Here is a 15,310-nt window from a genome sequence, read left to right on the forward strand (position 1 = left end):
TCCCTAAAATACTCATCTGAAATTGGTTTTTAGGCTGTGAATCATAGTGGGTTTCTCACTGCACAGTGGGGTAACTTGTATCATGGAAACATTTGAGTAAATAACATCTTACAAAAGGTTTATCTGCTTTATAACTTTTTGTCTCAGAACTGTTTTATATGAGGTATTAAAGAGTGTGATTAATACACCATAATTTCATCGTACTGTATTGATTAATGTGACTGAAAAGAATTGTTTTTAAGAGGTACTCATCTCTGACAGTGCAGATAACCCTTTCTGTAATCTTGAAAGTTTTATTTAATGGCAGTGGCTGCTCCGATATGCTGGGGTTTTCCTCCTGGCTGGTAGGGATCTGTGTGCAGGTGTCGTGCAGAGCTGCTGCGGGGCCAGGATTTGAGCCTGTGTGTCTGAGGTCTGCACTGTGTGCACGTGGGAAGAAAGGCCCAGAAAGGAGGGATAGTGAAGTGCTGGTAGGAACAGTTCCCAGTGCCCCAGTGTAAGAGCTGCCCCTCATTAATGGGCCTGCTCTTCTTGGTTCTAACTGTGGAGTGTAAATTTGACTCTGTGTGATTTACAGCAGCGTTTTATGAAGGGATGCTGCTGTCATGGCTTTTGAACCTGTCAGTGTTTCGGTGCTTTAGGTGCTGGGCTGCTTTGGAAAGAAAAGTAACCAGTAACTATAATTCACAGCTCTGAAGAGTCCATCTGAAAAGCTCCATTAATTTATACTTATTGGTCTAGGCAAGGTGATCTTAAATTACTAATCTCCGATAAAGCTTGATATTAAGTGCCCTTCAGAAATACTGTAGTCCATTTAATACTTCAGATTTGATATGAAAAAATATTTTACAAATGCATTTAAATTTGGAGGAGCTGCATTACATTTTATTCTACGGAGTTTGCTGAGAGATTGGGGAAGGAGGAACTCCTTTAAAACAGTCAAGAATTACACAAACCAAAGGAAATAACTTTGTTGCTGTAATTTTTTTTGGCATAAACTGCAGATGAATAGAGTTTGAAGTGTTTCAGAATTAACCACAAGATAGGCTGGAACAGTTGCTACTAGTGAGGCAACTTTTATTAATATATGTCCCAATAAACATTAACAGCCAACCCACAAGAATAGGTGTGCTCTGTGGGAATTGTGGTTTCTTCATATTAAATGTTGCTTCAGTAAATACAATGCTAATATCCTTGTATATCCTTTACCCTGGTGTCTAAAGGGAATGAGGTTTGTATCATTACAGTCAGAAACAGTATTTGGATCCTCAAGGTGAAAAGGCTTCTCCTACAAGCAGTTTGAAAATCTCATGTTTCATTTTATGCCTGCTCTCTTGTACTCCCATCACGCACCACTGTGGAGAGCCTTCCTGGTGGTGGCCTGGCAGGAGGGAAGGGCACCCTCAGTCTGAGCATGGCCAGCTCCCTCAGCCTCTCCTCACACAGCAGGTGCTTCTGACCATTTTGGTGCCCCTCTACTGAGCTCACTTAAGTTGTTGATGCCTTTTCTGTATGAGAAGGTCCAAAATTGGATTCAGTATTCTACATTGTAGTCCTGAGACAGCTTGATGGATACCAGCTATAATTCTTCAGTTCCATTCTGGACACTTGTGACTTTGTAAAGAGACAGTATTTGATTAAAACTCCATTCCCATGGTATAGGTTGTAAAGATAAAGCATTTCAATTTTATGGAGAGGGGAAAAGGGCAGTGTGTTTCCCCATTGTCTGAGGGTGCACACAGCAGCCCAGCAAGGTCTCAGTCTGCAGTATTGCCCTCTGATAATCACTTTTTTCATATTATGCATTAAATTCTATAAATAATAAATCAGAGGTGTGTTTCTCTTAAGTTAAAATTGATCTCTGTTTTGGAGTTATATTGTCTTATGTGACAGCGGAATAGAGTTTCAAAATCTGTTTTATTCAGTTTTTGTACTTGTTGTATTAAATTGTCTCAGCTTTCTACACTTTATGGCTTGCTACTTAAATGAAAACTGGATGCTGGAAAACTTGTTTTTGCTTTCATATTTAGAACAATGTGGATTGTGTTGTCTGTTATGTGAGTCTTCACATCAAAATAAAATATGTTCAAATAGGACTAGTGAGAGGTTTCAGCCTGCTTTGGCATATTTAGATGCTATGGTTGGGAACACAACCTCTATCTTAACCAGTTTTGTTATGGCTTACAACTTGGATGTATAATATTTTTGTGTAAGTCTTCTCTTAAATACCTCTTCCAAAAGAGTGTACTTACGTGGCAAGGCTTATTGGGTGACTTCCTCACTAAGCTCTTTAAACTGTGGCTGATGTTGGAATATAAGAGTGCTGCTTTTACCCAGACTGTTTTAATCATATTTTACTTAATGGTATCACCACTTCCTTTTTATTAGAAAATTAATACATTAATTTAGTTCGTGCACCAGGTACAGAAGAAAGAAATAATGTCACGTGTTGCTCTCTAGGTGCTGTTTCCTTGTGTCAGGATTTGTTTATGGCAGCATTTTTTGTAGAACTGTTGTGCAGCCCTGCTCCTATAATATGGGTGCATTTTTTCTTCTTTGTGGAAGGTTGTGAGCAAATGCTGCTCCAGATGTCGGGCAGAACTGAGTAGTGGAAAAAGTTAAGGTGCTGCTTTCCTGTAACACCAATGACCTCCAGTGGAAAAACAAACAAGCACACACCTCCATACTTCCCCAAATCTTTGATTAAAAAAAAAGTACTTGCCTTCTCCACGAAAGACTCCATCAGAATACATCGCTCTGAGGAGTTTCTGCATCTATGGGACTGCTGGGACCATTCATCCCAACCATTTAATCCTGTGGCATCCCAAGTGTTTTACATCATTGCAGAAATGTCTGTGCCAGCATTGGAGACGAGAAGGATGTATGTGTATATCCCAGATACACACATACATGTATATATGTATGTATACAAATATATGTATGTATAAGTCACCAGTACATGTATTTAACTGTTGGGTCTACTCCTGTTGCCATTTCAGACTTTCAAGTTTTGGCTTAGATGCTCATGTGAGGAGTGTGCAACCTACGGGGCCTGCTGTTCGCTTTGCAACATTAGTGACATTTTGTTGTCACTAACAGTCAAGATTGTTTTTGTTAGATAGTGAAGTTCCAAATCAATTTAGATAAATAGTTTTGAAGGTACTGCATTTTGTTTTGGGAGTTTATGAAGAATGGTCTGTCTACCTTCAAATATTTTAGTGGGAGAGAAAGGAACAGTCTTAAGTGAGTTTCAAGCCTGAATTAAGATGATGTGATACAATAACTGAGTCTTTTACCTTTCTAATTTTAGTTGGCTGTTATCAGGGAATTTTTTAATTCCATTTTTGATTTTGAAGACAGGGACTGTAATTTTTCTAAAACTGCAAAAGTAAGGCAAAGAATCTAATTGCTTGTTTCTAAAGAATTGCTTATCTTCAAGACTCTGACATGCTTTTCCCCCTTAATTTCAAGTTCCCTGAGTGTGGTTTTTTTGTGAGTTAATAAAATCCTGATAGTGTTTCATGATATGCATCAAAGGGATTTGAGAATCAGCAGATGAATTCAGCCTGTATTACTTGTGGAAATCTGTGTTGATCCTGTGATGATAGTGTATTCATCCTCTTATCAGTACTTTTAATGACTGAAAATACTGGTTGTGATTCTGTGGCATTTTCCATATTAGCTGACCGTTGTTTTATTAGATCTGTTTTTAAAAGCATGTTCATTAACAAAATCTGATACTACCATTGGATGGTATAAATTATCTTTGGTAGTTTATTAAGACAGGAAAAAAGACTTGTTTCAATTCCAAAGAAACTTGCAGTTCCTTTTTAAACTCATAATTGGCAAACTGGGTAGATGGACGACACTACATGAGAGTGTGACAGTCAGTTTATTATTAATTTCAAACAGTAACAAAACATTTTCTTCTTGTCTGCATGCTTTTGGGAGAAGTGCAAATATGATCAAATCTGATGTCAGGGCAACTTGTCTCCTTTATCAGTCTTTATAAGCACAGACTCTTGTGTTGACAGATGGTAGTTGCAGACATATCAGCTCAGGATAGTTACAGAATTGTATTCTGACTAAACAATTAAACATTTGCTAATTCTCAGGGGACTGTAAGATTTGAGAGAATCACTCTTTTTCTGGGATTCTTATGCACCAGTTCCTAGGTTAAGATGCTGATTAAACTAATGAGGGCATGAAATTTGGACTTCATGGAAGTCTCCTAGCGACTGATTACAGTGGAGCAAGGATTTTACTCTGAGGAGACACTTCTACTGTTTTAAACTGTGAATAGCGTTCAGTATGAAAAGGTGAAGTTTTGTGTGCATGCAGCGTGTAGTGGATGCTTTTGCATGTGCAATGTATTACACTGCATTTTTCTTCCAGAAATATTACTTGCAGAGCTTTGAGGACACTGTTTTTCTTGGACTATTTATTGATACTTGTTCTGACCCATTCTAAAAGTTAATATCCAAAAACTAATCAGAAGGCAGTGCTGAAACTTATTTTGAAGCTACTGGTGTATTTCAGAAATACATTATGAAATAGAGCAAACAATGCCTGGCTGTTTGCCTGCTTGGACACAAGCACTTTGTCCTGCTCTGAGTAACAACTTGCTGGCTGAGCAGCGGTTCTTTCCTGCATGAGTTCTTCTGTCAGCTGCACCCACACCAGAAACTCCCATACAAGTGTGGGTGCTCACCTGTAACTATCACCATTTGGGGTATTCAACGTAAATGTGTTTAGGCTTATCTAGTCTTGCAGGTAAGTGTACGTGGAAAATAAATATTGTAGAAATGGCTTGTAATAATTTATAGGACAGTCTGTCCAAGGACAGCATGAATTTTTCTCACAACTTATAAATTTGTTGTTAATGTGATTTAGTGTCAATCAGTAACTGATTCACACATTTCAAGGGTCATCTGTCTGGGCATTTAAATTACTCTCTACAGGCAGTCTATAAGCTTGCTTGACTTCAAATGAAAGGTCATCAGCATCAGTCATGTTCAAAAATTAATAATTAGAACTTGACTTTGACTCAAATACAAAATGAACTGAAGTCATGCTAATTATGAGGTCTGCAAAAGTATCCATGCAAGCCAAAGTGCCCATCTGTGTCAATTATAGTATAGAATTGGAGACTGGATTGTAATTGTGTGGTTTTCTTGGATTTAAATCAGTTAAATTTCACCCTACTATACGTTAGTTTAGTGCAAACAAATGATAGGCAATGTTAAATTCATGGACTTGTGTAATGAACATCTGGGCAATGTTTTAGGTGGCATTTGGATGGTGAGCAGTCAGGCGCTATTAAAGGATGTAGATGTCTGTGTGTCTGCACTCTGACCCCCCCAACAGGAGCATAAGAACTTCCAGTTTGTAAGTTGTCTGTTACCTGGTTCCACCCCCAGCCCTGAATCCAGGGCCAGCTTAGAAGCGACAATAGCTGTTCAAGCAGTGTGACTACACAAGGGACTCAGGGGTAGCCAGGTGTGTTCATTTTGGTTACATCTTGAAAGTCTTGAGTCTAAACTGCTTTAGTACATCTGTCTTAAAACAGTGGATGACCGCCAGTTCTTATGTTGGTAAATGTTGCGTGCACACGCTGTCAAATAATAGAATTTGTGTAGAGGTATCTGATTACAGAGAAACTGTGTTTAAACTGTGATTCAGTTATGAAGACTATAAGTCTTAACTGCTACAAACCAATAGCAAGCCTTGGAACACAGTGTTCTGTAACTTGGAAATTGAGAATTACTTCTCACAGTCTGTAGTCTAATTTAATGATGCAGGTAGTGGTAGATGCTAATGAATGCCATTTTTGTGTGAATTTTTCATGTTTTTATATTGGTTTGGTTTGGTGGCTCTGTTGATGAGTATTTGTTCAAAATCAGAATAATACAGAACTATTAGAATGCAATGATGGTTGCTAGGAAAAAATGTCATCTTTTCTCACACAGAAAATTTATAATGTCTCTATAAAAGTTAGTTTGGCATTTCAAATGTGTGGTATTATACAAGTTGTAAAGCATTCAGAATTCACACAGTGAAGCATCTTCATAAGCCTTTCCCAGTTTTGTTGGGGGCTATTACGTCTTTCGCTTGTGATAAAAAGTAGAATAAGAGGGGTATGAGGAATGGAGCAGCATATCATGTCCTTTTATTAAGGCACGTTTATTGTGCCTGTTATACTTGGTGGATTTCTGACAATAGGAAAACATTCAACAGTTGCTATTTGGAGGAAATACAGGTGATTAACCACTGTGAGGCTTGATTAGCTGATGTGTCTGAAGAACAACTGTCAGATATTTTCTCAGTCAGTGCTTGGAAAGGAAGGAAAACTTGCTCTGTAACAAGTTTGCTATATCACTGTCACTGGTGAAGTTTATTGTTAATCAGTGTTTAGTAAACAGATATCACTTTTAAGAAAAGGTTTAAAAAACATGAAAGCAACAACAAAAAATCATAATCTAAAAATTTAATGATTTAATTTCTCTCATTCTAATAAAAAGGCCCTGCTACTAGTCTTGGAATAAATATCTAAGTACTGTGAAAGCTTCAAAGATATTGTAAGAATTAAATTATGTTTGTGGAGAAAGATGACAAGAGCAGCAGAGAGTGATAGAACAGAATAATCCATATGGGAAGGAACCTCTGTACCCCATCAGATCCAGCCCATCCTGTTCAGAGCCATGCCAGCTTCAAAGTCGGAACCAGCTTATAGAGTTGATTGGTTGCTCAGAGCCTTGGCCGGCCACATTTTGCATGTTTCCAAGGATGGAGATTCCACAGCTTTGCTAGGCAACCTCTTCCAATGTTTGACTGCTCTCATGGTGAACAAAAACCTCCCTGCTATCTAATTCCTTGTTGCAAGGCATTAGCCATCTGTTGTATAGGTTGTTTTGAATAGTATCGCTTATTCTTAATGAGTCCTGGGAGGCAAAACACTTAAATGCTCACTTTTCAAATTCAAATAAACCACTGTGTTCTGCAAAACTAATTGTTAGTGGCAGGGGTTTCACTTCTCTCTTCCCACTCAGGTCCTACTTACTGAATCTGCAGATTTGCGGGAAGTCTTGTTTTTATATTCCTTCTCCTTGTCTGTGAAATTACCATCTGCATTTTATACAGTAACACAGCCATCTCTCTGGTTTTCTGCTCTTAGTATTTGACATGCAAAACTTGTCCCAAAATACATTTTCTCAGATGTTTAAGATGTGTTTACTTTATATATGAAACTTTTATTGTTAGTAAGTAATGTACATGCTCTTAAGTTACAACAAGAGGACTAATTCACCTTTAGAAGACCTGATGAATTTATTTCATTTGTATATGTGCTAGTGCAGTATAATGGGAAACTTCACTTCTTAAATAACCCTATGGCCTTTCTGGGATATAGTCCTTTTTTTCTTAGTCTTAATTGTAGAGTGAGTTATTAATGACTAAAATCCTGCAAAGGAGAGCTTGTTGGCAGTTTATCTGCCCCTGGAGAATATAGCTGGTGAGCTACTTTGATTTTTCTAAGTTAACAAAGTATCTGCCTTTGTTTTGTTAGCAGTCCTAACCTAAGCATCAAAGGTTAAACAGATTGCTTCAGGTCTGATTTGAAAGGAAAGACTTTCAGCTTTAAACTGGACTGTGTGAAAAACATGGAGTTTAATTGTTAGTGTTACAAGTTCTTTATTATTTTCTTTGAAAACGTCTCCAAGTTTCTATCCCTCTTTTTAGTTATAGACCCAAAATGAAAATACAAACTCACATAAAAACTGTTCTTCAGAAAACAATACTCCTTAGTGGTTTTGTGAGGAAAAAGATCTTGGCTGCTTTATTGATGTTAGCACTGTGTGCTCAGTGGAAGTGCTTTCTCTGGATCTCTGAGTTCCTGGGGAAAACTGAGGAGTTAGAAACAGCAAAGGTCCTTTATTAATCCTCAGCTGTAGGAGAGGTTGGTTCTCACCAGCCTAGGGAACAAATGCTGTTGCTGGTGCTGTGGAGTAGTTGATGGCCAAATATCCTGTTGACAGTTTCCAATGGCTTTAGGGGGAGATTATTTGTAACAGGTGAGGCTGGAAAAAGTCCTTTTGGTGTTACATAAATTGTTAGAGCTCTCAGCTTATCATTGGACATGTTATTATATGGGTTCCTTAGATGTGACTTTCTGTAACAAGCCATACTTGGAAATGGGGTGAGAAGTTGATAATACACCACACATCCTCTGCTGTTCATGGCCCAAGTGGGACTTAGTGTCCTAACAATTTGTGGGATTTTTGTTGTTGTTGGGGATTTTTTGGTTATTTGGTTGGTTGGTTTTGGTTTGCTTGGTTTTGGTTTGTTTTTATAAATCAAGGCATGTTCTGAGCTATTTACATTGGAATGTTGTGGCTGCATGAACTGTTTGATTTTTAGCTGTCCTTTACTCATCAGAAAGAGTGTTACCTCTTAGGAATTTCATTACTCTGGAATATTTCTTTATAGACTTGAAACTTTAGACTTTATATTCTTTATAGACTTGGGCAATATGAAAGGAAAAGCTCCAAGTCTTTAAACAAAAAAAATTGATAAAGTTTTCATTTTTGGCTCTTTCAGATATAATTCTTTTAAATGCCTTATTATTTTTGTTTTCTGACTATGCTCACTGTGTATTACTATTTTGCTAGCTTTGGTCGGAATTCTAGTTTTGGATATTTATCTAAAAATTGTTCATAAATCCAGCCAGAAAAGTTCAGAATCTTAAATAAGTGAGCCCTTGGTTCACTACCCTCTCTAGTTGTAAGGCTAACAGCATGTTAGCCACAGCCTTTCTAATTCTAAAGTAAGATCTTCAATTTCTTATTTCTATAAAATTTGTGATTCTTATAGAGTCATTTCTTTGGACAGAAGAATAAAGGGTTTAGTATGTATAAGACTAGAGAAATTGTCTTATGTTTTCTGTACAGTTAATTGAGATAACTGATTTTGTAAAGGAGGAAAGACTACCAGTTTATACTGAAACAAGCTTTTTTACTCCATATTTTTGCATTATGTGAGTACAGTTATACAGGTAGATAAAATATTTATCTGTAATGAATAGCAATATAATCACAGAGGGTATCCAAACACCTGAATAGTACTCTGAGCGGAAAGTTGACGGAAAATCCTGATTTTAATTCAACTTAGATAAAATACTACATTATGTTGTTTTATATCGCCCATGCATCTTAACAGCTAAGGTTTTATATGATCCTCTGCATGAAGGTGTAAAGAAAAATCATTGGAGAAATATCATACTGGGGGGGGAGGGGGAAGGCAAGAAACGGCTTCCACATAGTCTCTCTCTGTGATCTCACTAAATAATACAAATTGTGTGAAAGGTTGTCTAGCAGCATTTCAAGTTGTTTTAGTGGTTCTATTCTGTGAAATTTACAGAAACATAAATCACTAATTTATATGTTATGTTACTTAAATAATCTGGTAACAATGAGATGTAAATCATCCTAAATTCAAATGTGTCTCCCTAACTAAGGATTGCAACTAGTTTACTTTTAAAACATTAACTTGTTTAATAATTAAATGGTGCAGGGGACCATTGGCAAAGTCAACAAGAACAGAAAGGAGCTGAAAACATTTCAGACTTGAAAAGTACCTCAGAAATGTGTTTCATTTCTGTAGTAGAGCAGTAAAGCATCAATATAAATAGTTCTGCCTTTTAGAGGTCATACTTTACTGAGTTTAGCAATATTAATTTCCTTTTTTCTTGTTTCTTTTTTTTTCCTTTCAGCCATAATCAGCAGACCACGTCATTTAGACATCCTGTGACAGGACAGGTTTCTCCAGAAAATATTGAATTTATTTTGCGAGAAGAGTAAGTAGTTTTATACCCATGTCAAGAGATCTAAAAGAGTAACACATTAACCTACAGTAGATTAGAATTTTAGATTATTGACAGTTCTGATATTGTAGCAAAAGTGTCATTGAGATTTATGCTTAAAATTTTTTACTTCTCGTTGTGATAGTGTGGTTTTGATTGTAGCACTGTTCCATGCTAGGGCTTACGAGAAAATCTTTATCAAATCTTCTAAAAAATCCAAACAAACCCAAAAGTAAACAATCAAACAAGGCAATATATATAGGATACTTAAACAATGATGGTTTGGCCTTAAATGAGTGTCAGATATACAGAACATAAATGAAACGTGTTAAAACAAACTAAAAGGTTGTACTGAAACTGAAATGCAAAAAAATAGGACAAGTTCCCATTGTATTTCTTTGGGGCTTTTTATATTTAAGATGTTTTTCATTTATTACATGTTCTTCTTTATTCTAGAGAAATGGTGTTGAATGTATTAGTTTCCAGCTTATTTTATCTTGATTCTCTGAATTAAAAAAAAAAAAAGAAAAGAAAAGAAGTGCATGTGTTCAAACTGGTGAATTTGGGCATGTCTCTAGTGTTGGATTAGACTGCCCTGTTTCATTGTAGGGTTTAACTACTTTGAACTATCCTTGCTCCACACTAGATTACTCCTGGCATCCCTTCTGTAGTGGAATGACTGTAATGGTATCTTACCTAGACAGAGGAGACAGAATCAAGCAGAAAGTTCTACATTATTTCTATAATCACTCCAAAGGCAAAAAGAACAGGGCATCACCAAGTAGCTTTTCCTCTTCCAACACTGTTTGAGCAGCCTTTAGCCCCTCATTTATCACGGAGGTTGGGCGTCATACTGTGGTGGTCTGGAGAGGGGCGGGTTCTATGGCTGCCCACGTGATTCTGAACACTTCACACTTCAAACTCTCTGGCATTTAATTTGCTTTACATTTAGTTCAAAGCAGTTTATAGCATTAAGAAAAATGAGGCACAGAGAAGGGCCATGCAAGACTTCCAGGAGACTGAGCCCTTGCCGGCAGTGTCTTTTACTGTGGACTTGGAGAGGAAAGAGGTGGAGCATGACTGTAGAGCTCAGAGGTTCTGATACAGCCTCGAGAAGGAGTTCTCAAATAGTTTAAAAGACAAACCAACCAAAACCAACATTAGCAACAAAACCCCAACAAAACCCCCAACTTGACAGCTGCCCTCCCCCAAATCTAATGCAAAAACAAGGGCCAGTCCTGTGTTAAGGTGCCTGCTGAGAACTGCCATGAAATAGAACACTGTGGGTGAGGCCTGTGATTAAGTATGAAGTCTGTGGGATGGCTACTGAGCTGGAAGTCATCTCAACTGTTCTATGGCGTAAAGGTGACTTGCTGCTCAGAGGGTTTTGTCTCATTACATTTATGCTAACAGTCTTCTTCAGCTCTTTTAGTGAGGTATGTTGCAATGGAGTAGATCTGAAAGACAGCATGGACAGTAACCACTGTGCATCTGTGTTCCATCTTCCATCCATTAATTTATTTTTAATTCATCTGTTCTAAAGGTTCAGTCAAATTTAATATAAATCTGTACACGTGTACTGGAAAATAGGTGTTTGGATACAAGCCCTTGAAGTGACTGCCTGGGTTAGTCACACTCCTAGGCTGTGTTTGGTTTCGTAGTCATGGTCACAGATAAAATATTAAAAGCAGAATTGGAAGAACTGCTTGTTGGTGGCACATAATTTTAGTGATCTTTAAAGTATGTTAGCGAATTATTTGGAAGAGAAATGAGGGTGCTTATTTGGAGGGCAGTCGGATGAACAGACATCTATAGACTTCAGGTACTCGCACTGAGATGGTGTCAAAACCAGGAGAAATCTACACTGTAGTAGAATTAACAGAGAGAGGTGGTTTTTATTCTAAAGGAAGAGAGGATGGCTGGAGGGATATATAGAAGAGCATGTGTTTGTACTGACTGCTCAGGAAACAGTCTGTGCAAGAACATTTTTCTAAGCTTTGTTATTGACCTGAAGTACCTACAGTGTTTTTGAAATTAGATGGTTTTAATCTGTCAGTTAAAATTGCTTTAAAAATCTTTTTCAAATGTGTGGGATGCTCTGGTTTCCTTACTTTCATACCACTTCTGTGCAACAGTGGCAGTTTAACACAGATGCTGTTCATCACAGTCATATCTGAGTTGCTGTCAAATGATGCTGTTGACACATGTGGATATGTCTGCTGAAATCAAAGGAGCTGCCAGCACCTACCTGTCTTTAGGCCTAGGGATTTTCATGGGGCTATGCCACATTTCCATTCTTTTCCCTCAGGCATCAGGGGTTTCTTAGAATCAGTGTTGTTGATCATGTATTAGTTTGGAATCAGTGTTGTAGATCATATCATGTGATGAAGTAACTTCCACAAACAGGACTCAGTCAGAAAGGAAGTCTCTGGATTGGCGTAGTCTGTAGCACCTTTCCATTGTGGGATCCCTTGACCAAGAGTACTTTTTTCTGTAGCTGAAGAATCCTGTCTGAAGTAGTAGCACTTTTAAGGGTTTCATAAAAGGTGATTTGTTCTTCAGTACTGTTATGACATGATTTATTACTGATGCATTGATTTTAATTTAAGATTAGGGTCAAAGCCAGGAGTTGTCACCAGATACTGACTGGGAGCTAGTGGAGGAGACATAGGCACAAACTTGTTCAGGCTACAGCAAATATATCTATTTAAAAGGACAAATTTAACATCAGATAAGTAATTTACAGTCATCTAGAAATGATGAATGTAGGCACTGCTCTGGCCATTCTTCATCCTGGAAGCAGTGTTCTGGCAAGAAGATTTGAAAATAAATTTTGGAAAATGATGTCAACAAATGATGTAATCCTAGCTTGACTGTGACTCAGTTGTGAACCCCATGCCCTTGCTTCACTTGATCAAATGAGAACTGGTTACTTTCAGTAGAAGGCTGAGACTATTTCACTAGCCTTTTCCCAAGGCGTTTAAACAATATCACATCAATTTTAAGCTGAAATCTGATTTCCTCAGCTCCACTGGAACTGGAACTGGTAACTTTTGAATTGTTATCTTTGATCCTTATGCTATTCCTTCTCCCTAAAGGTGTTCCTATTTAGATTTTTTTTTTTAGTAGTGATTCTTTATTTCCTAACATATTACTAGCTGGGACCACTGTGAAATCCCTACCTCTTATTGTTTTTCGAGGCTTAGCAGGTTTGGTCCCTTTGTGTGAGGGATATGTGTTCTGTACCTTTCACTAACTCTGCTTGAGAGCCAGCTTTTCTGTATGTCACTTTTAGATTTTTTTTTCCTGATGAAGTGATTGATTATAGGTGAATGCAGTATTCAGCATATGAGCTTATTGTTTGTTATAATAATGTAATTTTACTTTTCCTTCTCTATGCCTTTACTAATAATACTTAACATACTTTGACTGCTGCTACTTCTTGTGTTTAGATTTAAAAATATTGTTTCCTTGCCAGTGTTTTGAGTGATAAAAGCTGCAGAGATGTTTTCATTTCTTCCTCCTCTGAATTACTTTTCTGTTGTTGACACTGAATTCAGTTTGGCATCTTACCACTTGGTTACTCATATCTGAAGATTATTTTTTTATCTATTCCTGCCAACATTTCAGTTTTTATCCAGAGTAATTTTTTTCCTCTATTGACTTGGTCACCTCACAGTTTTTAGGATGACCTCTAAGTAATGTATCTTGCTGCATGGGAAGCCTCTCTAGTATCCTCCCTCCTTTTTACAACTGCCTCTTGATTTCTGTGCTGTACCTTCATGTTCCTAATTAACCCTTAATCCACAAAGGGACATTTCCTAAATAACCAATGGACAACTGAGAATTAATGATAAAGCTGCCAGACAGATATTAGATTTAGTTAACCACATTGTTACACATGTATTTCTCTGAAAACTCTATGATAGAATTTCTTAGGGTAGATGTATGTAATGCTTAGTTTCCTCTCTCATCTTTCTTTAAATGACAGTTCTTTAAGTGTTGTATACAGAAAGGAAGAATCAGGCACATGCAGCCATGTTACCTAATTGTATCTGTGTTAAGCACTAGTAATTGTCTATTAAGATCTATATGATATATTTGGCAAAGTAGTGTGTTTGCAAACAAGAAGATAGCACTTTATACTTAAAGATTGGACTTGAACATAAATGTAGACATATAGGGGGAAAAATGTAGTGTGCTTAATACAGTAAGTGTTATCCTCTTTCTTCCCTGTTTTTGTGTGGCTCATAAAGCCTTTGTATCACCTGTGGATAGAAAGCTCTTATTTTATCTATTGGATTTGGTTACTATAGCAGCAAAAATATCAGGTGCAGAGAAAAGAAGAAACCCAAACAACCCTGAAATAATGTCTGCCATGTTTACATATATAGAAATACTGGGACAGTTATTTTTTAATCTAGCTGATTAGGAGATATATTAGTATTAAAACTAGATTGACTTGATGTTATTGCATCATATGTGAGCGAGCAAAATAAACTTTTTAAGTTGCTAGTATGAATGTCAACTGATCTTTATGATCCTTTAGAGCAAAGGAATGTGTTCTCTCACGAGTACTGGATTGTCAATACGGGTTGCTGGTGGCATCGTTTTTTTATTGTTGTTGTTCAGTGTTGTTTTTCTTTTTTAATAACCCAAATATTGCCTTTATAATTCTTCTAGATGGTAAATGTGATTTCTCTAGACATACTAGCTCTTTATAAGTAGAGAAGTTAGTTGCTTGACAGGAGATACTATATAGAATGTTATTTTCAAGTACTTAAAAGTATTTACGCTGTACTGGGACTCCTAATGTATATACTACAATTCTGTGTGTATGCACACATCTGGGGGAGGCAGTAAGAAAAGTAGCATGAAAATAGTCAAAAAACATCACTGTGGAGACAGAATGGGGTATCTTGGATAACAGATATTATCAAACAACTTTGGTAGTAGTGATATTGAACTAATGTTTCTGAACTCACCATTAATGATGTAGCCACTTTATAGTTGAATCTGTAAATACTTTTAGGCCAGCATTAAGTCCATTAACATGCCAGGATGTTTCATGTAATTCTTCATATTCTGCCTATTTGCATATGCTTTTAAAAACAGACTGAGAATATTAATTAGCTATTAAGAAACTTGAATACCTGAGTTTTGTTATGTTCTTATTTCATATAACAAATCTAATGTGTCCTTGAAACACTATATACAAATATGGAAATTAATTTTCAGTATTGTTTGGTTTTTTTCTCTTACTTGTCAGGTACAGCAAGTTTGGATCACCAGTGTTTGCTGACAAAGAATTTTTTTACAAGAATAATATTTTCTCTTTCAATGGACCAAATGTCTCTTTTCCTGGCTGTTTTAGTTTTTCCATGGCAACAACCTCACATTTTTGAAAAGGCATTTTTCTGCTTATGAATTTGAAGTTCATCCTTAATTTTGTAC

The 15,310-nt window shown here is 36.8% G+C and overlaps 1 protein-coding gene across 6 annotated transcripts in view; it reads left to right on the top strand.

The window, feature by feature from the left end:
• Nucleotides 1-15,310, top strand: part of PLEKHA7 (pleckstrin homology domain containing A7) — a 156,362-nt gene that overhangs the window by 79,017 nt on the left and 62,035 nt on the right. For 4 of the 6 annotated variants that reach the window (XM_071558890.1, XM_071558891.1, XM_071558894.1 and 1 more), the window contains one exon: nt 9,767-9,850. The exons of 1 other annotated variant lie outside the window; for it this stretch is intronic. In XM_071558890.1, the coding sequence (XP_071414991.1) occupies nt 9,767-9,850 (84 nt within the window). Of the gene's footprint in view, nt 1-9,584; nt 9,628-9,766; nt 9,851-15,310 lie in introns of those variants that run through there. One more of the 6 variants, XM_071558895.1, reaches the window with a different exon arrangement.

The sequence above is a fragment of the Pithys albifrons genome, chromosome 6 (assembly GCF_047495875.1).
Source record: "Pithys albifrons albifrons isolate INPA30051 chromosome 6, PitAlb_v1, whole genome shotgun sequence".
Taxonomy (NCBI): Eukaryota; Metazoa; Chordata; class Aves; order Passeriformes; family Thamnophilidae; genus Pithys; species Pithys albifrons.